This window comes from Protopterus annectens, chromosome 3.part0 (genome assembly GCF_019279795.1).
Source record: "Protopterus annectens isolate FY-2018-M chromosome 3.part0, PAN1.0, whole genome shotgun sequence".
NCBI lineage: Eukaryota > Metazoa > Chordata > Ceratodontiformes > Protopteridae > Protopterus > Protopterus annectens.
The window spans coordinates 164,351,303-164,376,808 of record NC_056731.1 but is presented as its reverse complement, the minus strand read 5'-3'; the positions used below and the strand labels follow the sequence as shown (position 1 = coordinate 164,376,808).

At 46.3% G+C, this 25,506-nt stretch overlaps 1 protein-coding gene across 1 annotated transcript in view; it reads left to right on the top strand.

Annotated features, from left to right (window-relative positions):
* The window catches only part of LOC122796295, a gene marked incomplete in the record, with an annotated part of 1,783,369 nt that extends 1,770,688 nt beyond the window's left edge, over positions 1-12,681 (top strand). Inside the window, 1 exon segment of the mRNA XM_044064662.1 lies at positions 12,259-12,681. Coding sequence (XP_043920597.1) covers positions 12,259-12,314 — 56 coding nt within the window.
* Between the last annotated feature and the right edge of the window lie 12,825 nt (positions 12,682-25,506).

Here is a 25,506-nt window from a genome sequence, read left to right as displayed (position 1 = left end):
CAACGCCTCAAACGGTTAGCCCTTAGGATGGATCCTGCATCAGAGGCCGCACCTGAACCTTCGCAAGAAGAGCAAGTTTCCTAGTCCTTCTCCTGCCACTCCACTTACCGACACACTGCCAACTGCTGCTCTAGGGGTTGAGGCATGCTCGGAGGATCCGTCAACTGCAGCTATGTCCCTCGAGGAAGCTGTTTCACAGCTGACTGGCACGTCCTCGGAGCTCACTCAGACGACACCCGTTGAGGTGAAGGGGGAACCAGATGTTCATCATGCATACAGCTGCAGTAATAACATATGGGTTCTCTGCCGTCAGGTGGTCCCTCGGTCGGCCAAATTCCAAAGTCTAGGTCCGGTGTCGGTTGTTGTCGCTTCCTTTCCTGACGTCAGCGAGGCAGGAGTATATAAGACACAGCCGACGCCATTTTCTTCAGTCTTTTTTGCCGCACGGTGCCCAAAGCAGAAGCAGTTCGCAAGTGCCGGTCGGCCAGCTCCTGAATTTATGAAAAATTTGGAAACTGAAGTCTTCATTAAAGCTAAGTACCCCGTTGGGGAAACTTTTCTTGCCTCAGACTGATGTCAGAAAAAGTTAACAATTGTATTTCTTGTGGGAAGCAAATACCGCATAAGGATTTCCATTCCCTTCGCATACCTTGTTTAGGCCCAGACCACGACGTCTCGGGCTGCCGCTTTTGTGCTACTTTCAATAAACGCACTATCAAGCGTCTGGCGGAGTTCGCCCAGCATTTATTTGGTAAAGCATTTGATTATAAAATGTCGTCTGAGACGCCGACTATAGTTTTGTCCAAAAAACGCAAGGACCGACACGCGAGGTCCGCGGTCTCCACTGACACCACACCAAAACCGGCTACACGTGGTCCGGTTCTCAGCGAGACGCCTATGCAGTCCCTGACTACCGACGACACTTCTTTGGCGGGGTCTTCTGTACCAGAGACCGCAGGTACCTCGGCCCATACCCAGACTACAACCACCGAAGCCACTGTGAGAGTTGTCTCCTAATGTGGACAGGTCCACTTCCACCCATGGTGTCTTTAGACCCTCATCTTCATTTTCCATTAAGGCCTTTACTAAATCCAAATCAACCAGGCATCCCAAGAGGCCTGTTGCACAGGGCCCATCCACAGGCCCCATGCCTAAAAAACAGATGCTTCAAATGGCTGAGGATTTAATTACTCTTATCAGGGGTTCCCAACCCCCTCCTGACAAGAGGCCCAGAGTGGAGGAAGATTCTCCCTCTTCTGATCAGGGCTCCATTATTTCAGAACACTCTGATGTAGAGGAACACTCTTACTCCCCTTTTGAAGATTCTGATGCAGAGCAATCCATTCCTTCTGTATGCCCTCCTGAGGATTATTCTTTTGGGGAAACCTTGCACACTTTGAGGGAACACTTCCATTGGGAAGGCCAAGACTTTTCTGATTCCAAGAAAAGACTGAGGGAATTTCTTTTGTTGCCTCAACACAGACCTCTGGTGATGCCTCCTGTCTTGGATGTACTTAATGTTTATTCGGAGGCTTGCCTTAACCCGGATTCTTTGCCTCCTGCCCCAGTCAAGCCTGATGGGTACTACAGAGTTCCTAACTCTCACCAATTTCTTTTCAAAAGCCATAATGCTGACCCTGAAACCATTTCTCAAGGCCCCAAGGGAATGAAGGCCTCTACTGCTAAGAATTCACTACCTTCCGAAAGAGAGTCAAGATCCTTAGAAAGGTGGGGGAAAAAGGTATATACCTCGGCCACCCTAGCCATGAGGGCATTAAATTGTCAGTTTCATATGCTTAAATATCAGCAGTTTCTGTTATCACAATTAAGAAATAAAATGTCTCAACCTGAACAACCAGATTTGAAGGAGTTGCTGGATATGATGCATAGTGCAGAACAAGTGGGTAAACGCACTTTACAATGTGGTTATGATGCCCTAGAGGCCTCAAGTAGAGCTGCTGTTACAGGATCAGTCATTCGTAGGCATGCATGGCTTAGGGAACAAATCTTGCCTGATCATGTGAAAGCTAAATTACTAGATGCTCCTTTACAAAAGGATGTGCTATTTGGTACTAATGCTGAGGAGATACTACGGAAAATGGAAGAAAAAGCCAAATCTATGCAAACTGTCAAAGCTTTTCTACAGGTTCAACCACCACGTTTTAGCAGAAATTGGCCTTCTAAAAACTGGTCCTTTCCAGCCACGGACAGGCCCCAAAGAGGTAGATATAGGCGCACAAGGGGCAGAGGGCAATCACAAGGATCATATAGAGGCAGGCAATGGCAAACTCCAGCACCAAGAGGTGGCGAAAACAATGCACAGCAATACAGGAAAGAAACCCAATGACTTCCTCCTTTCCATGCCAAGCAAGTCTCAGCTGGCAGCACCCTTGGGTGGAAAGCTGGCATTATTTACAAGAAATTGGCATATGGTCACAACAGACAAATGGATCCTGGACGTTATAAACAGAGGCTACAGATTTCATTTTCAAGCTCTTCCAAAACTGAGAGGCATGCCAAACCTGCCACACAATCAAAGGGCAGAGGCACTACTACAAATTTCAAAGCTCATAGACATGAAAGCTATTCAAGAGGTACCTACTCACGAACAAGGTCAAGGTTTTTATTCCAGGCTATTTCTGGTACCAAGGAAAGGAACCGACTGGAGACCCATTTTGGACTTATCCATCCTAAACACATTCTTACTCGTACCAAAATTCAAGATGCTCACATTACAGCAGCTTCTTCCCATGCTGGGCAAGGGGTTTTGGTTGGTAACTTTGGACCTCAAGGAGGCATACCTGCATGTCCCTATCAGACAAAGCTGCAGAAGATACCTCAGATTTCTTGCAGGTTCAATCCACTATCAATTCTCTGCATTGCCCTTTGGCTTATCTACTGCGCCCAGAGTATTCACGAAATGCCTGGCATCAGTAATTGCCTACTGCAGACTTCAAGGGATACAAATTTACCCTTATTTGGACGACTGCCTGATCCAAGCGGACAGCAAGCGCATACTTCTGGAACATCTGGCTTATACAACACGGTTACTGAATGCTCTGGGATACACAATCAACAAAGAGAAATCCAGGCTAACACCAGCTCAGAAAATAACTTTCCTGGGTGCCAACTTGGACACAAACACCCAGATGGCCTATTTTACGCCAGAAAAGCAGAGGCAACTAACTCAGTACTTCAAAATGCTAGCAAATTGTACCAGGCTTACTGCAAGGAAAATCCTGCAGGCTCTGGGCTTCATGGCATCTTGCATTCTTTTAATCCCATGTGCAAAGTTGCATATGAGGAAACTTCAATGGTACCTAAAAAATCTATGGTCTCAACACAGCCACAGTTTGGAAACAATAATACCAATAATTCCATGTTTGCAAAAGGAATTTCTATGGTGGGCTCAAGCATGTCAAACAAACACAGGTCTCCCATTCTGCAAGCCTCAAGCAAATCAAGTCATCACAACAGACGCCTCAGATTACGCCTGGGGGGCGCACATGACAGACAGGTGCATTCAGGGCAAATGGTCCCAAAAGGAAAAGCACCTTCACATCAATCAAAAAGAAATGCTAGCAGTGATAAATGCAATTACAGCTTTCAAGGACCTCCTGCATCCAGGACAATTATTGATAAGAACAGACAACACCACAGTTATGTGTGGTACGTAAACAAACAAGGAGGAACACATTCATACCCTCTGTGTAGACTAGACATGACACTTTGGAACTTGGCTCTGGAATGGCAAATCGAACTTCAAGCACAGTACTTACCAGGTTTGGAAAACACGCTGGCAGACAATCTAAGCAGAAATATGACAGATCCACACGAATGGAAGTTGCATCCTAAAGTGTTTACAACGATAATCCAAGCGTGGGGGAGGCCAGACATAGATCTCTTTGCCTCCCACAGGAATCATCAATTGGAAAAGTTTTGTTCAAGGACCTTTCATCCAAAGGTTTGGAGAGTGGACGCCCTTTCATTCAGTTGGACAGCATGGACAGTTTACGCTTTCCCACCTCTGCCTCTTCTGCCCAAGGTGCTCCTGAAAGCAAGAGCAGACAGACCAAAGATGATACTGATTGCTCCAGACTGGCCAAGACAACACTGGTACCCACTCCTGAGGAGTCTAACACATACTCCTCGCTGGTCCCTACCTCTAATGCCTCTTCTGCTGACTCAGCACAACTACAAAACTCTTTACAGTCAGCTGAAAACACTCAATCTTGCTGCATGGAAAATTCCTTAACACCTCAACAGACCTTACTCTCCAAAGAGGTACAGGATGTCATTTTGGAGGCCAGAAGGCCATCTACTAGAAAGGCTTACTCTGCAAAATGGAAACGGTTTTGCTCTTGGAATGAGAAAAAAGGCCAGGACCCTACAAAACTAAATTTGCTTCAGGTATTACAGTATCTAGCTGAGCTGCTGAACAGTGGACTCTCATTTTCCTCCATAAAAATCCATGCCTCAGCCATTTCTGCAGAATTCAACACTGATCCACCCTTATTCTCCCACCCACTCTTAAGACAGTTCCTCAGAGGGACTAAGAATATAAGACCACCAAGGAAACAACCAGTGCCAGCCTAGGATCTTAATTATATTCTAGAAAAATTAACATTGCCTCCCTTTGAACCAGCTGCCTCAACAGATTTGCAACATTTTGTCCTGGAAAACAGCCTTCCTTCTGGCCATTACCTCAGCTCGTAGGGTTTCGGAACTACAAGCTCTCATGGCTGTGCAGCCCTTTCTCATTTTCCATCAGGACAGGGTTTCCCTTCGAACCAACCCATCATTTATGTCTAAAGTGGTATCCAGGGTAGCTTTAAATCAAGCCATACACTTGCCTACCTTTTACCCCAATCCTCAAAACAAAGGGGAAAGGCTGCTACACTCTTTAGACATCCATAGACAGCTACGTTATTATTTGGACAGAACAAAGCCTTTTAGGAAATCACAACAACTTTTTGTGTCCTATGCTGTAGGAGCTCAAGGGAAGCCAGTGACCAAACAGACAATTTCAAAATGGATAGGCCACTGCATACGGTTTTGTTACTCCTATCATGGAAAATCTGTCCCTACAGGCATCAGATCCCACTCCACCAGGGCCACAGCTACCTCTACAGCCTTCCTCAGAGGAGTTCCTACCAAAGATATTTTGGAGGCAGCCACTTGGAGTTCTGTGCATACCTTCACAAGACACTACCACCTGCCTTTATATTCCAAAACTAGAGCAGGCTTTGCTACTGCTGTGTTGCAGGGCATTCTGGCTCACCCCAGTTCTACCTAGTGCCTACCACCCTGTGCGTAGCTTTGGGATTCTACCCATATGTTATTACTGCAGATGTATGCACAATGAACATAGTACAGTTTTGTACCTACCATAAATGTAGATGTTCGAGTGCTAACACAGCTGCAGTACAGATTTCCCTCCATCCTTCCCCTGTTGGTAATGGCTTAGGACCTAACCCCTCTTCATACAACCTGTTTGGGTTATCCTTCTATGGTATATTTGCTTGCAACTGCTGTTTTTTGATTACATTGCATTGCATGTATACAAATATAATTTATGTATTGCCTTCCTACTGGGGGCACCTGACATCTGGGGCAAGAAAGACTGAAGAAAATGGCGTCGGCTGTGTCTTGTATACTTCTGCCTCGTTGACGTCAGGAAAGGAAGCGACAACAACCGACGCCAGAACTAGACTTTGGAATTCGGCCGACCAAGGGACCGCCTGACGGCAGAGAACCCATATGTTATTACTGCAGCTGTATTAGCACTCGAACATCTACATTTATGGTGGGTACAAAACTGTACTTTTCGGTGGTACCTTCAGCAGGGATACAGACTTCGGATGTGCTAATCTCCAGACTCGACACCAGGCCACTCTCTTCCTGTCCAGCCAAAAGAAAAGCGGAGAACTAAACATACCTCCGCCTCTTCAGAAGTCACACTGGTTGGCAGGCCTTCGCTTTCTCTCATGCAGGCCCTTCAGGCCCTTGGGCCTTCAGCCTCAGCCACTTCCACCTTGCCTCTTCTAAGCCCTAGGCCTTCTCTTCCATCCATAACCCCTCAGGTCAGGGAAGAAGAATATGACTCTCTCTCTTCATCAGAGGAGTCAATTTCTTGTGTTTCCCAGATTGCCTCTCCGAATGAGGAATCTGTGGAGGGGGACTTTCCCCTGAGGACATTACTTTTGGTGAGACCATCACCAAGATGGATTACTTTACTTTAAATGGGCTACTTCCCAAATGGCTGACACCCAGAAAAGGTACTTTGAACTGCTGCAAGTGAAGTCACCCTTCTCTTCAGCAGTTTCCCTCCTGTTTTGCCTGCTTACTTGGATCCCTTCAATGCAGACTCTGAGGCCCCTGACTCCCAACTTCTGGCCTCTAATCGTCCTGACCGCTTCTTGTAAAGTACCAGAGAACCACAAATTCTTAGTTAAGCCACCCTTGGTGGACACAGCTGTCATTGCCACCACAGCAGATAAACAATCTTCTAGGCTGCTGCCTTCTGCCTCCCTACTACCCACTGATAGTAAGTGCATTGATAGGATGGAGAAAGTGTACACTTCTATGGCTTTCAGAGCCATAAACTGTCAGACCCACATGACCAATTATGCATTAGACTTGGTTTCTCAAGCCCCCTCCATGCTGGCTACCTTGCCTGACAGTCCCAGCAAGATGCAAATCTCATTCAAACTTTCCTTGGCCCAACAGGTAGCCAGGCACTCCAAAAGGTGCAGCTGTGATGCTGCAGAAGCGTCCGCCAGGTCTGCAGCATCTGCTTCAGCCCTCAGGAGGTACTCATGGCTAAGACTCCAGAACCTCCTCGAGGACTTCAAGGCTAAAATCCTGGATGCCCCTCTGGACCCCACAATGTGCTGTTTGGAAAACAATCCGCTGGCCTTTTTAAAAATTTGCAAGAAAGCAAAGAACTCCAGGACATTGAGCACCTGCTGGTGTCGCCCATACCAAGGTATTACAGGAATTACCCTGCTAAAGTCCCATTTGTAAGACTCACTCCACAGCCCTCCTCTTCCAGGTCTAGGAGAGGGGTCAGAAGACTTTCTAACTCCAGATCTTCTGCTCCACCACAGCAACCCAGGCAGCCCTTTCAGGACAGAAGAGGCCCCAGTAATGCGTGACTGCCTTGCTCACCTCCCCCTCTCAGCCCGCCTTTCCCACTGTCTCCCCCTTTGGCATTCCATCACTTCAGACCAGAGGGTCTTAAACATTATCCAAAAAAGGGTACTTCCTATCCTGGAAAGAGAAGCCACCCAGAAGAGGCATCCCTTCCTTCCCCAAAAACCAGGCCCCATCTCATGCCACAAGTTCGGGCAGATCATCTACAGCTAGGCACAATAGAGCCCTTCCCTCCAGGACAAGAAGGGAAAGGGTTTTACTCCAGTCGTCTCCTGGTCCCAAAAAAGATGGCCCCTGGAGATCCATCTTAGATCTGTCCTTTCTAAACCTACATCTTCAGGTACCCTCCGTCAAAATGCTCTCCTCCCTCCTTGCTACCTCACATTCCAGCCAAGTCTTCATGGTCACCCTAGACCTAAAGGAAGCCTACCTGCACATACCCATCAGGAGTTCCCACAGACAATTCCTGCATTTCTCTGGCCCTCTCATTTCCAATTTACTGCCTTGCCCTTGCCCAACCCACAGGGTCTTTACAAAGTGCCTGGCTCCAGCCATTGCCTTCTGCAGAACTCAAGGGGATACAAATTTACCCTCGTCTGGATGACATCCTGATTCTGGCAGAGTCCAGGGATGCTCTACTAAAGCATCTACATTTCACCATGTCCATTCTGCAGAACGTAGGATTCACCATCAACCTCCCCAAATACTTTCTGATCCTAAGCCAGGACAAGATTTTCCTCTGCTGCAGAATCAGAACAGACACAATGAAGGCGGCCTTTCTACTTCAGGACAAGGTTCTGTCTTTTAACTTCCCACTTCCGGAAACTCTCAAATGCCGAAAGGTGATGGCATGACATTTTCTTCACCTCCTGGGTTTGATGGCATCAACCATCCCCGTGCTATCTCTGGCAAGAATGCACATGTGCAGGCTGCAGTGGTTCCTGAAGAACACCTGGTCCCAGCACTTACATGCCCTAGAGCAGGCCATCCCCTCCTTCCCTGTCTGAAAACAGAAATCAACTGGTGGATCCAGCAAGTGAAATTGAATCCAGGGCTCCCACTACAGCCCCCACCCCAACCCAAGTTATGCATACAGATGCCTCAGATTCAGGTTGGTGAGCAACTCTGGACTCTTACAAGAGTCAGGAGAAGTGGCATCCCTCTCTTCAGGCCAAACACACCAATATCAGTTTATGGCAGCAGTTTTCTTAGCTCTACAGACCATCACTCCCCTTCTGGTTCCAGGGGTGCTCCAGATTGTCACCGACAACGCCATGGTGATGTGGTACCTCAACAAGCAGGGAGGAACAAAGGCCCATCAGCTGTGCAGTCTATCCCTGCTGATTTCTAGCCTCTTATGAACATTGTCTTGTTTACTCACTGATAATAGTGTGCTTGACCATTCTGAGGATTATTCCTCATGTAAATATGTATATACAATTCAATGACTAACCATTTTCATACAAGACCAGAACTCTTGCGAGACTGAACATTATAATTGTGTACTTTGCTTTTGAATACTCTATCCACTTAACACTAGCGTTTTTCTTTTGATATTTTTGTGCGACTTTAGAATTTATAGTATCTCTTAGATATAATTTGCATTATTAATACAAAGTATTGTTGCATCTAGGTTTATTTACATCAGTGTTTTTCCCTGTTGGAGTACAGAATATAAAATCCTAGATATGTAATATGTTATAAAGCTTTGTAATGTACCAATTTCTATTGTAAATATCATTGTCTTGGCCTATTTTTCGTTTGTGGGGCTTTTCTCCTCGGGCCTCCACTGAAAGTGGATGTATATCAAGCTGGACTAGCCCGGTCAACAAATGTAAAAGAAAAATAAAAATATGGGACTTGGCCTCCCAGCTCAGCTTAGTCCTGTAGGCTGTATACATCCCCTCACAGAACAACCACCAAGCAGACCTCTTGAGCAGGACCTCCTCCCCTCAACACGAATGGATGCTCAACAGGGAGGTCTTCCTAGACCTAGTCCACCGGTGGGGTGCTCCACAAATAGACCTTTTTCCCTCCCCCCAGAACAGGCAAATGCAGAGCTTCTGCTCAAAACCCCATTCACCTCTACAATGGATAGTGGACGTTTTCAGCTTCTCTTGGAAGGGGAAGTTCCTTTGTTTCCCCCCTGTTGCCACTGATTCAGAAAGTCGTCCTGAAAATCCAGGAGGACAAACCAAAAATCTTGTTAATGACTCCCTACTGGCCAAGGCACCACTGGTTCCCCCTACTTCACAAACTAGCCAAGGGAAATCACTCCGTTACCCTACAAGCTGGACTTACAAGCTGGACTTACTGTCACAAGACAAAACTCTCCTACACCCACAGGTACAGATGTTGTCTCTGACTCTGTGGGTGATAAACTTTTGAGTCCTTTCAGACACCACTACTCACAGGACATGCTTTCAGTCCAAAGGGAGGCAAGGAAACCTACCACCAGAAAATCTTACCTGGCTAAATGGGAATGATTTGCAAAATGGTGCCTGCAAAAGGGAAGGGACCCCAGCTCAACTGAGGTTCCCCTGGTTCTAAACTACTTGTCAGTTGATAAAAAATGACCTTTCTTATTCTTCTGTAAAAGTCTCTTGGCCATATCAGCCTGCCTGCCCCTCCTTTTTCAGAGGACGTACTTTAGGTTCTGCAAGAGGCCTGGAACCCCCCTTTGCTGTCCAGGCTCGACATAAAGCTCTTCCTTAAAGGGGTCTGGCACATTAGTCCACCCAGGAAACCTATCCCTCCGCCTTGGGACCTTAACTACATCTTAGAGAAATTAACCCAACATCCCTTTGAACCTGCCGGCCCTTCCTCCATACAGATGTGTACATGGAAGACTGTCCTTCTGGTGGCTATCATTTCAACCAGAAGAGTGTCAGAACTGCAGGCTCTAATGGCCTGTCCCCCTTACATTGTGTTCCACAGACAGTGTCCTTGCGAACCAACCCCTCCTTTATGCCTAAAGTGGTCAGTGATCTCTCTTAACCAATCCATTCATCTGCCCACCATTTTTCCCCTCACCCACTAACAAAGTGGAGAGGATACTGCATTCCCTGGATGTACACAAACCACTTAGATTCTACCTGGACAAGACCAAGGCTGTCAGAAAGACTAACCAGCTCTGTCTCCTTCCACCCTATAGCTCTGGGCAAGGCGGTCTCCAAGCAAACCATTGCATGCTGGATCCAGAAAGCTATTTGCTTCTACTCTCACCATGGAAAGGAACCCCCAATGGGAGTCTAGGCCCATTCTAATAGAGCTGTGGCCACCTCGAGGGCCTGCATGAAAGGCCTAGAGACAGCTTCCATTTTGGAAGCAGCCAATTTTCACCAAGCATTACAAATTGGATCAAGTTTCCAGAGCTAGAACAGGATTCGCCAGAGGAATCTTGCAGGGTCTTGTAGAACCCTCTGCATCTACCACCATCCACTCCTCCTCTTAAGCTGTGGTACACTCCCACACCTAGAATACTACAACATAGGAATAGAAGGACATAGAATAGTTGTGTAAATTCTTACCATAACAATAGATGTCCTTTTCCATGTTGCAGTATTCCTTCCTGCCCACCAGTCCCCCTAGTCTTATACCTTCCTGCACTACCTACATTTCAGTAGGTCTCCAAGTCACACACCTGTAAACAACTGGCACACCTCCTGCTGGGCCTTATTCTCTGCTTGCTGGCCTTCAAGTTCTGAGGATTTTGCATGCAGACATCACATTTAAGGCTTCTTGGTTTATGGCCCTGCGCGTGGCATCCCACGCACACTTACAGCAGCCAAGCTGAAGCTTTTGTATAGAAGCCAACGTACGAGTTGCCTGAGAGCAGGAAATCAAACACCTAGAGTACTGCAACATGGAAGAGAAGGACATTTATGGTTATGGTAAGATTTTACACAACTGTTATTTTCCCGGGAAATGTTTTATAGGTTCTTTCCAGGTAGTTGTCAGCTGAAACTTTTATGCACTTATTAGAACTGCAGAGACTGCAAATTTCTGAAGTGTGCTCCTCTGGCTTTCCACAGTTTTTCCTGGTTAGTAAATACCAGATAGTGGAGATGTTTAGGGAAGAGTCAGATCAGCTGCCCTTGTAGGATTTTAGTTCAAACTCTGGCATTCACTACAGACAGATATAGAGTACTTTGGGGAAAGAGACCCAAAACTTGTCTATTCCTGAAGTAATTTGGGCCGAGGAGTTGAAACTCCCTCACAGAATCTGAGATTTTTCATGTGGCAGTCTTTCTGCAAAAACTCTGCCCTTTAGCAGTCCATTTCCCAACTGTTTCTGCACCATGTTTGAATGCGATTGTCCTTCTGTTGGGAATTCGATTTATCTTTTGGGTTTGTTCCAAATTGCTTTTATTTTTGGGAAGATTTGCAGGGTGTGCTGAGTAGTACGTAGAAAAATTGTGAAACTTGACACCAGAGCTTTTCCTTTTAGGACTATTCTCAAAGGGATCTTTCACAAAATCGGTGATAGCAGCTCTGTAGTTCAGAAACTTATGCTGGTTGCCAAAAAAAATATTTAAAAAAATGGAAACTGAAAAGCCAGCCATACACTGCATTGACCGGAACAACTTGAGTTAATGTTCATTGTTGGACGTGGGCAGAATTGCTCAGAAATGGCACATTATCTCCTTGGATAACTTAGTGAGGCCACTCTAGCTTAGTATGTAATAAAAACTCATCACTTTCAGTGAATTGTTTTATGCAAAATGTTTTGTTTTTTTTTTAATTTTTTGTCTTTTTGATTGCTAACCTGGCTTAATTATGTATGCTCTTAAATTAATGAAGACTGTTCAAAGACAATGCAGTTACTTTGAGCTGTAATTTGACTGCTAAATTTTCTAACTCCAGTCCATTTATTCTGTTATGTATAAAATTGCTTCACCTGTGTTTTGCTTCTACTTTTATTAAGCAGTCTAGGACCTATCAAGGGAGTTCTTCATAGATCAGCCAGTATGGAAGGAAATGCATGTGGTATTGTGAAGGATGTGCATGATTTTTATGATGGACCTCTGTGCAACCTGATAACATGACTGCATTCCACCTGTGAAGTGCATGTGTAAACACTGTTAATATTTCTTTTTACAGAAGGAAATATCCAGAATTTGCTTAATTTGCTGAAAGAAGCAGGAGTGCTACAATAAGCCGAAGAGATTTTCCTCGAGTTAATGGATGCTGTCAGATGCTTAAAATTTTACTACAACTGAGATTGTACAGAATGGATTTTATCTAGTGTTTTAAAACGATTTGTAAGCTTGTCATCCGGATTTTTGTTCATGTGTTTTTTCTTTATATGCATAAGTAGGTATGTACACATTTATGCAGTATAAATTGCTTGGGGCATAGTTTTTCAAGTTAAACAATGTTCTTTTTGTAAACGTTTCAGTTCTCTTTGGAAGAATAAAATCGTATTTGTGTGAACTAGCCCTCTGTAGTTCAGAAAAGCCAAATTTCTGTCATGCAGTTTTAATTTTTCCTTAATAGGTTTATTAAAGTTTGACAGTTCCATTAGATTTGTTGTCTTTCATTTCCAGTAGATTCCTTTTGGTGCGAGTGTGTGTTTTAGCTTAGGCCAATGTATTTGAGTTGTTGATGGGTGGAACACTGATACAAGACAGGTTCAGACCGACCTGGTAAACACTAAGCAGTGATAAAAATTTAAAAATGAACAATGTATACAGAAAATATACACAGGCAGTTCACACAGACTTTGAACAGTTGGAGCACATAGTTTACAAAGAACAAATGACTTGTGTTTGCAAGTGATGCCTGTGTATGTGAACAGACGGTGGCAGTAGGCATGGATCAGATGTGACTTGTTGCGGCTTGTTCAATTTTTTAGTTTAAAACATGTTATTCATTTCAAACATTGCTGGATGTTCTTCGTGTTTCACTGTTGCAGTCATTACATTTGGATTATCCTGCTGGCAGGTTGCCCTCAGTTGGCCTGGATTCCAAAGTCTTGATCTGGCGTTGGTTGCTGTCGCTTCTTGCCTGACGTCAGGGCGTCCGGGGTATAAAAGATGCAGCCGACGCCATTTTCTCCAGTCTTTCTTGCTGCGCGGTGCCCGAAGCAGAAGCAGTTCGCAAGTGCCGGTAGGCCGACTCCTGAGATTTTCGTGTTTGAATTTCAGATCCGAAGTCTTCATTAAAAGCGAAGTACCCTGTTGGGGAAACCTTTTTCTTGCTCCAGACCAATGTCAGAAAAAGTTAATTGTATTTCTTGTGGGAAGCAAATACCTCATAAGGACTTTCATTCTTACTGTATTCCTTAAGGCCCTGACCACGACGTAGCTAGTCGTCAGTTTTGTGCTAGATTTTACCAACATACTATTAAACGTTGGTACGATTTTGCTTTTTGTTATTTTGGCCGAAGATTTAATTATACAATGTCGGATAGCTGTCAGACTACCGGAGTTCACAAAAAACGCAAAGACCGGCAGCTGAGGTCCAAAACTGACAACGAGGCTTCCTCTAAGCCAGTCGCCAGTTCTCAGTGAGGTGCTTTCGCAGCCCCTGACGCCCACTACTTTAGAGCCGCAGGCCGCTTCCGACTCCCACGTGGAACCGACTAGGCCGCTGGATACTCAAGGTATTGGACCCTCCGAAACAATTCCCTCAGATGGGTCCGGAGCCGCTGAGCAGGCATTGGCTTCAGAGGGTGTATTCAGACCTACACATTTATACATTAAAACGACTTCAGCTTCAAAGGCAAAGACTAAAGCACCTTTAAAAGACAAAGAAACAAGTACAACAACCTCATGGACAGGCCTCCATGCCCAAAAAGCAGATGCTCAAAATGGATAAAGACTTAATTTCTTTGATCAGGGGTTCCCATCCCCCTCCTGATAAGAGGCCTAGGCAAGAGACAGACTGAATCTTCAGATCAGGTTTCCATTTCTTCTGATTCCTCTTCTGATCAGGAATACTCCCTTCCTCCCTATGAGGATTCTGATGCTGAAGAATCTGTCCCTTCAGCCTCTCCTCCTGAGGACCACTCTTTTGGGGAAACTGTGAATACCATGAGGGAACATTTCCACTGGGAAAGCCAAGATTTTTCAGAATCTAAGAAAAGGCTCCGAGACTTCCTTTTTACTACCACAACACAGGCCCCTAGCTATTCCACCTGTGTTAAACATTGTAGATGTTTGTTCAGAGTCTAGTCTGACTCCTGACTCCTTACCTCCAGCTCCTGTTAAGCCGGACAGGTACTACAGGGTTCCTGATTCTCATAAATTCCTTTTCAAAAACCCTGCTGCAGACCCAGAAACTCTCTCTCAGGGTCCAAAAGGGGTCAAAGCTTCCACTGCAAAGAAATCTACCCCCTCTGACAGAGATTTGAGGGCTTTGGACAGTTGGGGAAAAAAGATTTACACTTCTGCTACCTTGGCTATAAGGGCCTTAAATTGCCAATTTCATATGCTCAAATATCAGCAATATATCATGTCACTGCTTAAACAGAAAATGATGATAAATTCTGAATGTGCAGAAAACAAAGAAATGCAGGATTTATTGCATGCAGCTGAACAATTTGGAAAGCATACTTTGCAATGTGGTTTTGATTCTCTCCTGCAGGGCCGCTGTTACGAGTTCTGTCATTAGGAAAAAAGGTTAAAGGAACAAAATCTGCCTGATCATGTCAAAGCAAAGCTATTAGATGCTGCATTACAGCATGATACCTTGTTTGGTGTTAAGGCAGAAGAGGTGTTAAAGGAAATGGAGGATGAAGCAAAATCTATGCAAACGGTCAATGATTTCTTACAGGTACAGTCTCCAAGATTTAGCAGACACTGGCCTACAAAGAATTGGTCCTTTCCAGTGTCAGACAGGCCACAAAGGGGCAGCCCCAAGGTTCGTACAGGTCTAAACAATGGGATGCATCTACCTCCAAAATTGGAGAAGACAAATCACAGCCATACAGGAAACAGTCCGAATGACTTCCCCCTGCCTGCACCAGGCACTTATCTTCTGGCAGCACCTTTAGGGGGGAAAACTAGCACTTTTTTCTCAAAATTGGCACATTATAACCCAGGACAAATGGGTCCTAGACAGTGTCACAAGGCCACAAGTTTCACTTCCATATCCTGCCAAGGGCAAACGGTTGGCCAGACCTGCCAAAAAATCAATGGGCAGAGGCACAAAACAAGTCTCATCCTCCATGGACATGGGGGCCATTAAACAAGTACCAGAGCAAGAGCAGGGACAAGGATTTTACTCGACTGGTTTTGGTTCCAAGAAAGGACAAGACCTGGAGACCAATACTGGACCTATCTATTCTAAACACATACCTGGATATACCAAGTACCCTCTCAAGAGATATTCCTGGGTGCAAGCTTAAATACAACTGCCCAGATGGCTTATCTCGCGCCAAACAAAGGCAACTGACTACCTGTTTCAAAATGTTGGCAATACAGGCTCAGTTATCTGCAAGAAAAATTCTGCAGGCTTTAAGCTTCATGGCATCCTGCATCCTACTAATTCCATATGCAAGACTGCATATGAGGAAACTTCAATGGTACCTAAAAAGTGTTTGGACTCAGCATTGCCACAGCCTGGAAACAAGGATTACTCTCATCCCCTGCCTGCAACAGGAGTTTCGATGGTGGGTGAAGGCTTGTCACCAGAACAAGGGACAGCCATTCACTTTACCCCCAGCCAGGCAGACATTAACAATGGATGCATCAGATTATGCCTGGGGGGCCCACATGGCAGGAAAGATGTATTCAAAGCACATGGTCCTCAACCCAAATGCATCTACATATCAATCAAAAAGAGATGCTAGCTGTTCAAAATGCACTGACAGCCTTCAAGGACCTACTTCATCCGGGACAACTACTGATAGACAACCCCACGGTCATGTCGTATATAAACAAGCAGGGAGGCACTCATTCCTACCCCCTTTGCAGACTAGCCATGACTTTGTGGGACACAGCATTGATTTACTAAGTACACCTGCAGGCACAATTCCTGCCAGGAAAGATAAATATTCTGGCAGACTAAGCAGAAATCTCATGGATCCCCACGAGTGGCAATTGGATCCACAAGTTTCAGCATGATAACAAGGAAATGGGGATGCCCGGATATAGATCTTTTTGCCTCTCCTCACAACTACCAACTAAAAAGATTCTGCACAAGGACTTATCACAGACAAGCATGGAAAGTGGACGCCCTGTCATTCAGCTGGAAAAAACTTAGCAGTATATGCCTTTCCTCCACTACCTCTCCTCCCCAAGGTACTCCTAAAGGTCAGACGAGAAGCCAAAGATGATACTGATTGCCCCAGACTGGCCCCACCAGTACTGGTATCCAATCCTAAGGAACTTCTCAATGCCTGGCTTTGACCATACCTCAAATACCTCATCTACTGTCCCAGCAGAACAGTCGGATCCTGCACAGCCAACTCAGGACCTTAAATCTGGTAGCATGGCGGATAATGTAGCCTTACAAAACACACCTCTCACTAAAGCTGTGATGGATGAAATTTTGGCCAGAAGGCCTAGTACTAGAAAATCTTATGCTGGAAAATGGAAGAGATTCTGTGCTTGGAACCAGGCACAAGGGATTGACACAGCTGTACCAAATATCCCTCAGATTTTGCAATATTTAACTGAGATGCTGGATAAAGGTCTATCCTTTTCATCAATTAAAATTCATGCCTCTGCCATTTCGGCTGATTACAATACAGAGCCACCAGTCTTCTCATCCCTTAAGGCAGTACCTCAGAGGAGCCAAGAACGTAACGCCACCAAAGAGATCACCAATACCTGCATGGGACCTCAACTATGTCTTGGAAAAACTCACCCTGCCTCCTTTTGAGCCAACCGCTACTGCAGATATAAAGTTTTTATCTTGGAAAACAGCTCTGCTTCTAGCAATAACTTCTGCAAGACGAATGTTAGAGCTACAGGCACTCATGGCTGTGGAACCTTTTATCATTTTTTATCCAGACAGGGTTTCTCTGATGACAAACCTGACATTTATGCATAAGATGGTGTCCGGTGTGGCCCTTAACCAAGCTATTCATCTGCCAACTTTTTATCCAAATCCACAGAACAAGGGGGAGGGAATTCTGCATTCTTTGGACATGCACAGACAGCTTCGATTCTACTTGGACAGAACCAAAGTTTTCAGAAAGACAGAAAAATTACTAGTGGCATATGCTGCAGGATCACAAGGAAAGGCCATCTCAAAGCAGACTATTTCAAAGTGGATAGGCCACTGCGTTCATTTCTGCTATTCACAACATGGGAAGCCAGTGCCTAAGGGCATTAGTCCACATTCAACCAGAGCAGCAGCCACTTCAGTAGCCTTCCTCAGGGGAGTACCAACCAAAAACATTTTAAGGCTGCTACCTGGAGTTCAGTGCACACCTTTACAAAGCACTGTCATCTGCCACTCTACTCTAAATCCAGGGCAGGCTTTGCCACTGCAATTCTGCAAGGCCTCATAGCCGCTCCTAATGCTATTTAGCTCCAGCCTCCCAACCATAGCTTTGGGACTCTACCCAAATGTAATGACTGCAACAGTGAAACAAAGAGCATAGTACAGTTGTGTACACTTCCATAAATGTAGATGTTAGAGTGTATTCACTGTTTCAGTCTAGGTTACCCTCCCGCCATCCCCCTTATTTTTTGCTGGAACTTATCTTTACTCTAATCTATACAACCTATGTGGTGTATTTGCTTTTAGATGAAGGTAAAATGTACTTTAGTGCATGTATGTTTTACCATATTTTTAGCCTACCCTTTTGGGGGCACCTGATATCTGGGGCAAGAAAAACTGAAGAAAATGGTGTCTGCTGCATCTTTTATACCCCGGTTGTAATATAACATGGCCACTGAACCCAGATTCCTATACCAGCTGTTGGTCTGGACAGCTTACCATGAGTAACTGAATCCTGTGTCCAGGTTGTAGTTAGGGTAAAAGGCAGTACTCCCTCAGCCCTTAATGTACAATGAAGTCTGTAGCTGTAAGATAAAGGCCTGGGGCACTTGTCCACATACATTGACTTTCAAGGCAACCAATCTGTTCCAAGTTGAAGACTCAGATGTTTGCTTCGTCATGTAGCTTCTTACTGCTGCTCACAGGCAACAGGCAAGTCCCCACAGTCATCTCCCTTTCAAAAATGATCCGTGCTGGATCATAATTTCATTGCCCTTATTTAAAGCCTACAGCCTATACTGGGACAGCCATCAGTGCATGTCATCCACATCAGAAAACTGAAAAAGGAACCCTGTCTCTGAGGAGGTGGAGTCTTCTGGTTTGGTGGAAGAGTATGTGGCATACACCTCCCAGATTTCTTCCCATCTGGGTTGTGGTACTAAAGAGGTCTTCTCTACATATCCACCAGATGATTTCTCATTGTGCTTTTTCAAATTAAAGATCATTTAATTGGGAGGCCAGAGTGATTAAATACCCAGAAAAGATAGTGACTTTCTGAGCAAAGCATAACCACTGGCAATTACTCCTAAAGCAGCCTGGGTGCAAAACTGCTCAGTACTCTTGCCACCCTTGGGTGCTCCTCTGCTGGGCTTCAGAGGATCAGTCTGCTTCTTTCCTCCATTGTTAGGCAGAGAAGTCTCCTTTAGAAAACACCTTCCACATGTTTTCCACAGAAAGTAAATTAAATGTAATGTGTGATGTCCTCCTATACTTTGTGGCAATGTTCTTAACATGAGGGATTTACTTCTAAACTACTGCAAGGTATGTGGGACGTTGCACGTAGGCCATAAAAGTGACGTCCACACATACCATTCTCTGAACTTCTCTGCCCCAGTCCGAGCACCGTCTACGATAGTCTGTCTGCTAGCCAAGTTGCTTGCTGGATAGAAGAGATTCTGATGTATGTCCTCCCCGTTTAAAATTTATATTTATTGCTACTGCTTTTTGCTGTGAGGTTTTGTCATCCAAAAAAAGAATAAATGCCAGTGTGGAAGACTAATTCCACACAGGCAGTCGCAGTCAGTGTCTGTTCTGTTTAGGGCCAAATCATAACCAAAAGTCTTGCCCTATCTGTAAAGCATTCGTTTTTAAAACCTGACATAGCCACCTTTTCTCTCTCAATATTTATCTTGAGAATCCAAGACTGAAAAGATTAGCACATGACATTGTGGAGAGTACATCAAGGTCTTCTGCTGAGCCTGCTATGAAGAAGGCTAAAAAAGTTAGGCCTGAAGCTTCAGCTTCCTCTCTGCCTCTGGACATCTCTCTTGAAGCTGATGCAGGTCCCGAATTGCTTTGGATTTTGGCTTGGATTCTAAGGTGAGTACCACACTGGAGGCTGCAAGGGATCCAGCCATTGGCACGTCATCTGACTGCTATGCAGACATCTGCTTCGGATGAACAGTGGAAACTAAGGCACATTATTTCAGAAGGCCGTTGAGGTATTCTGCAAATTTTAGTAAGGGAGGATGGGATGTACTGATAAATGTCATTGAATATAGGCCTGCGTCTGGTCCCTCCGCTTTTCATAAGGCTGACATTCCTCTTAAGAAGCAGAAACCAAACATGTCTCCGCTTCTCAGGACCCACCTGCTGATTGGCAAGCTTTCACACAAGGCTTGTTCAATGCCTTCATGGTTTTTAAACCTCCCTCTGGGGTTTCCCTTCCGAGTGCAGAATTCTCCTGAAGAGGAGGATTCCTCTGAGGATGAATCCTTGGCCTACACTGGTCAGATTCCCTCACCATTGGAGTATACCTCCCCTGAGGAAGTCCAATGGCAGAATCTCCTGGTCAAGATATCACCTTTGGGGAGACTATTGCCAGGATGAGGGAGTATTTAAAGTGAGACTACTCTCAGGTGTTGATGCAGAAAAGGTGTTATGACTTGCTTCAAATGGATTTTCCCTTTCATTCATCTGTGCCTCTGGTTTTATCAGTTTTTCTTGATGCCTTCACTTCTGCATCAAAGACTCCAGACTCTCATTCCCTGCCCCTAAAAGGTCAGAGAGGCTCTGTAAAGTTCCAAAAGACTGCAAATGTATTTACAAATGTCCATCTGCAGAGCCAGTGACCGTTTCTGTGGCTGCTGATAAACCTTCGAGTATTGCCATCCATGTCTCTCCTCCCTTTGGATAAAGAGAGTAAAACCATAAGATGTTAAGTTGTCAATCTCGCCTTCATTCTTGCTTGATGGGTTCGGAGCCGATCCCTCGGCTCCGACTCGGCACTTGCTAAGCTCGAGAGTCACTTTTACCAGCTCGAGGCAGCCCCATATCCCATGATGCAAGGCGGTAAGTACCCAGATCTCGTTTGCCGCTTCGCTTAGGAGGTCTTCTTTTTACCAGCTCCTGGTAAGTTGTTCACTTTTGTGATATTTAAGCCCCTTTTTACTTAAAAACCTTTTATTGATAGTTTTAAGTTATTTTTGTACCTTTTCTGACAGAAATTCCCTGTCTCCTTTAATTTTTTGTTAGTCAATCTTTTCCCTATCCCATCCCCCCCCTGTTAGGGTGTGTGTGTTGGATTTATAGAATACCTTTTGGTATTTTATTTAAGTTAATTTTGACTGGTGTGTGTGTGTGTGTGTGTGTTTTTCAGCACCATGTCAAAGGAGAGGGTCTCAGGTTTTAAGAAGTGTGACTCGTGCTGTCAGAAGATGTCTCTGACAGACGGTCACACTTCTTGCCTGTATTGTCTGGGCCCTCTTCACCTGCAGGACTCCTGTGCTATTTGTCACTCCTTCAGCCAGAGAGTCCTGCAGGAGAGACGGAATAAGCTGATTCTTAGGGGCCTTCTTAAGCCGGAGGGCTCTCCGGCTAAGTCGGCTCCACCAAAATCAGCAAAACCTTCCAAGGCCCAGGCTTCTGTATCTAAGCCTGCGGCCTCGGCTCCGACTCGTACTGAGTCGAGATCGGCTCCGGCTGGAGCCGATTCTGGCTTGACAAAGCCTTCGGCACCGATGGCTATCGGTGCCGAATCTGTATTGACCACTTCGATGTCGGCTCCGATCGGTTCCGACACCCATGTGGCACAGGCATCGGTGTCGGCTCCGACACCGTTACTTTGGTGGCTGTATCGGCTCCGGCTGGAGCCGATACATCGAGGCGTCCTGTCTGCTCCGAGAGGTCGGCTCCGACAGGGTCTATAGTATCGGCTCCGATGGCTCATTCCAGGAAGAGGTCGAGGTCTCCTTCCTTGGAGCCGATACTTTCGGCTCCGGCTTCACCTCTTCTATCGGAACGGAGCCATCGGAGCCGATCTTCAAGGTCATCCAGGTTGTCAGATCATGACCTAGAGAGAGTGGTCAGTAGATTACTCAAGTCACAGGTACTGGCCCAAATGTTACACAGTCCGTCTCAACAGACTACTGTGGGTCCACACCCCGTTACAGTTCCTCCTTCAACTCTACCCCAGAGCTTGGAGTTGGAGTCTTCGGGAATGGTTACTGCTACGGCTGGAGGATGGATACCCCCTTCTGTTCCTTCAGCCTCTACTCTTATCTCCTCTTCGAGACATTCCTTAGAGGGATTCGGTGGTCGGGCTTCCATGGTCTCTTCCGAGGGGGTGAGTGGCATCGGACCCTTGTACGAGCCCGCTCTTCCCCTTGGAGCCTCGGCCTTGGTGAGCTCGGCTCCGACATCTGCCTCGGAGACTTCTCTTTCGGTGGTCCCTGGAGTTCCTAGCTCTTCGGAGCGGGTTCTCTCGGACCTGCCTGGGAGGGGAGCATTCGAGGTGGAGTGTACTGGCCACTGGTATCAGTCAGCAGTCTGTTCCTGTAGCTCCTCCCTCTATAGTACCTGTTGACATCTCTGCCACTTCTCTTGCTACAGGACCCAGAGATCCTCCGCCTCAGGTTTCCCCATTGGGAATTTCCCCCTCTTCCGAGGATTCTCCTGATGTTTCGGGAGATCCTCCTAGGAAGAGGACTTGTAAGAGGAAGCATGTAGACTCCCCCGAGTCTGTCACTTCGGATACTGACTTTGAGGAGTCAGAGGGATCCCCTAGATCCCCCTCTGAGGATGTCTCCTTCTCAGACATCCTAGAACTTCTGAAACAGAGGGGAAACTGGCCCACCAACAATCCCTCTGAGGATGAGTCAGTATACCTAGAGGCGTTTGGATCTCGGCCCTCCACCTCCTGGGTATCTCCGCCTTCGACCCCTTATGCAGGTGATTGCACGAAGGCGTGGGCAGCCCCTGACTCTGTAGAGCCAGTCCCTAGGAGGCCTTCAAAATTTATCACTGCCCCAAGTGACAAACAATTCCTTACTAAGGGTGTCCCCGCTGATGCCATGGTGGTGGCTGCGGCCACCAAAAGGAACTTGCAGATCCTTCCGTGCCGTCCATCCTCCTAATAAGGACTCTAGGACCATGGATAGGTACGGTGGCGGATGTTTTCCTCAGCGACCTTTGCTATGCGTTCGCTGAATTACCTATGTCACTTCACCAGACTCCAGAGGGATATCCTGAAGGAGCTGGGAGAAGTAGTTCAGGATCCTACAGCTGCAGGGGCTCAAGAAAAAATTGCTTCTCAGCTAGGAACCCTCAATTCCATTGCAAACTCCTCCATGCGGCTAATATCTTATGCTGCGGATGGAGCGAGTAGAGCCGCAGGCACAGGTGTGGCTCTTAGACGCCAAGCCTGGATGCGGCTATGTGATTTTGTGGATCCCTTTAAGGCGTCCTTCACAAATTCTCCCTTTGATGGGTCAGCTTTGTTTGGCCCTCAGGTGAAGGAAACCTTGACCAGGTGTGAGCAGGACGGCAAGACTCTTTCTGCTGTTGGAGTCCGTTTTTCCACCCCTTCTAGGCCTTATCCCAAAGGACAGAAGGGTGGGAAGATGTGGTTCCGTAAATCCCAAGGAGTCACGCCGGATTCACGTGGTCAGTTTACCCCTAGAGGCAGAGGGGTAACAATAACAGACGCCGCTCTAGAGGCAGAGGGGGTCCGAAGAACCAGGGAAACAGGGAGCCTCTCTCTGACAAGCCCTTTCAGCATCCCTGAGGTGTTGCTCGGCTGTCCCTCCTTGGAGGCAGTCGGGAAGATTATCACTGTACCCAGAAGCCTGGCATTCCCTCACTCAAGACAGATGGGTACAGTCGATCATATCCAAGGGTTACATAATTCCTTTCGAGGAAAGTCCCTTCCCTCAAGTTCCCTTCCAGATGTACCACCGGTCTAAGGGAGATTGCAGAGTCAGAAATCGCAAAACTACTGCAAAAAGAGCCATTCAGCCAGTTACAATAGACCATTCAGAGCCGGAATCTACTCAAGGTTCTTTTTGGTCCCCAAAAGACGGGAGACTGGAGACCAATATTGGATCTCAGCAGACTCAAGTCTGTCAGGAAGACAAGATTCGAATGGTCACCCTTCAGTCAATTCTGCCCTTCTTACAGAAGGACAACTGGATGTGCTCAATAGATCTTCAGGATGCGTACTATCACATCAAAATTCACAGACGCTCCAGGAGATTTCTCCGCTTCGGCTGGGGTCCAGTCATTTCCAGTTCAGAACCCTGCCCTTTGGTCTCACTACAGCCCCAGAGTGTTCACCAAATGCATGGCAGTGGTCACGGCTCACCTGAGACGTCAAGGATTCCAGGTGTTTCCGTATCTCGACGACTGGCTCCTGTCAGCCACCACCAGGCATCAGCTTATACAAGCCAGGGATTACACAATAGACCTTTGTTCTCATTTGGGCATCTCAATCAACTTGAAAAGTCATCCTTATCGCCCTGCCAGTCTATTACCTTCATAGGCGCAAACTTAAACACTGTTCGGATGTCAGCTACCCTTACAGAACAAAGAGTTTCAGACATTCAGACTCATGTCAGGATCATTCTGGCCAGCAAGAAAATACAGGCCAGAATGGTTCTAAAGGTATTAGGTCTCATGGCTGCGGCCATTACTCTTCTTCCCTGGCTCGATTCTACATGCCTTCTTCAGTGGATGCTGTTCACACAGTGGTCATACCAGCAACTTCCAATGCGTCACCAGATTCTGGTGACACAGACATGCAAAGAGCATCTTGCTTGGTGGATCACATCGTCTCAGGTTCACCAAGGCAGGTGCTTTGTACCTCCGTCCCGATAGCCACTGTCACCACGGATGCCTCCCTGATCGGGTGGGGGTCATTATCAGGGCAGGATGGTTCATGGGACGTGGCAACCGTTCGAGTACCATCTGCACATAAATGTCCTGGAGATGAGAGCAGTGCTTTTAACGTTGCAAGCCCTCAACGACTTTCTTCCCGCAGGGACAATTGCAGTCCACACAGACAACATGTCTGTAGTTTGGTATATCAACAAACAGGGCGGAACCAAGTCCTACCCCTTGTGTCGAAGCTCAGACTTTGGCAATGGGCGATCTCCTCTCATCGGTTTCTGGTAGCAACGCATATCCCTGGGAAAACCAACATTATAGCGGACAGATTGAGCAGAGCTATCCTCATGCCTCACGAGTGGTCTCTCAAGCAATCTATAGCGGAAGAGATTTTTCTGGAATGGGGTCGTCCATGTTGCGATCTTTTTGCTACTCCCCAAAACAGCAAATGTCCAGACTTCTTCAGCCTCAGGCCATCCCCCCAGAGACGCTCTGACCCAGGATTGGCCCCAGGGACTTCTTTATGCCTTCCCTCCATTTCCTCTGATCCCTCAGGTGATCCAGAAAGCTACCGTTTTGAGAGCCAAATTGATTCTCATTGCCCCTTACTGGCTTCGACAAGTTTGGTTCCCGTTCCTCCATCATCACCTTTTGGTGCAGCCGTGGCATCTGGACCCAGTGCCAGATCTTCTGATTCACCAATCCGGTCAGCTGCACCGGTCAATCCCTTCTCTCAACCTCACAGCATGGTTGCTCCACTTCCTTCCTTAGCCAGGCTTCCTTTGATCTCTAACCCAGTTAGAGACATCATAGTAGCTTCACTAAAATCCTCTACCAGGAGGATTTACACAAGCAAATGGAAACGTTTCTCTTATTGGGCTAAGGCCCAAAATATTGATCCCTTTACTGCCCCTGTTCAGGCAGTTCTGGACTTCTTAGCAGAGATTTTTCATGCAGGCTCCTCTTCTTCCACAGTCAGAGTTCAATTGGCTGCTATTTCCAATTTTCATGTCGGGATAGCAGATCATAATATTATGTCCCATAGGCTCTGCAGGGCCTTCTTGAAAGGAATTTTCCTACTAAAACCTCCAATCAGGAATCCTCCTCCTCAGTGGGATCTAAATTTAGTGCTGACATCCTTGATTCTTCCCCTTCGAGCCAGCTGTTTCTTGTTCCCTGAAATATCTTTCTTGGAAAACGTTATTTCTAGTGGCTATTACATCTGCCAGGAGGGTGTCTGAACTTCATGCTCTTTCGGTTCGACCCCCCTATTTGGTTTTTCACAAAGACAGA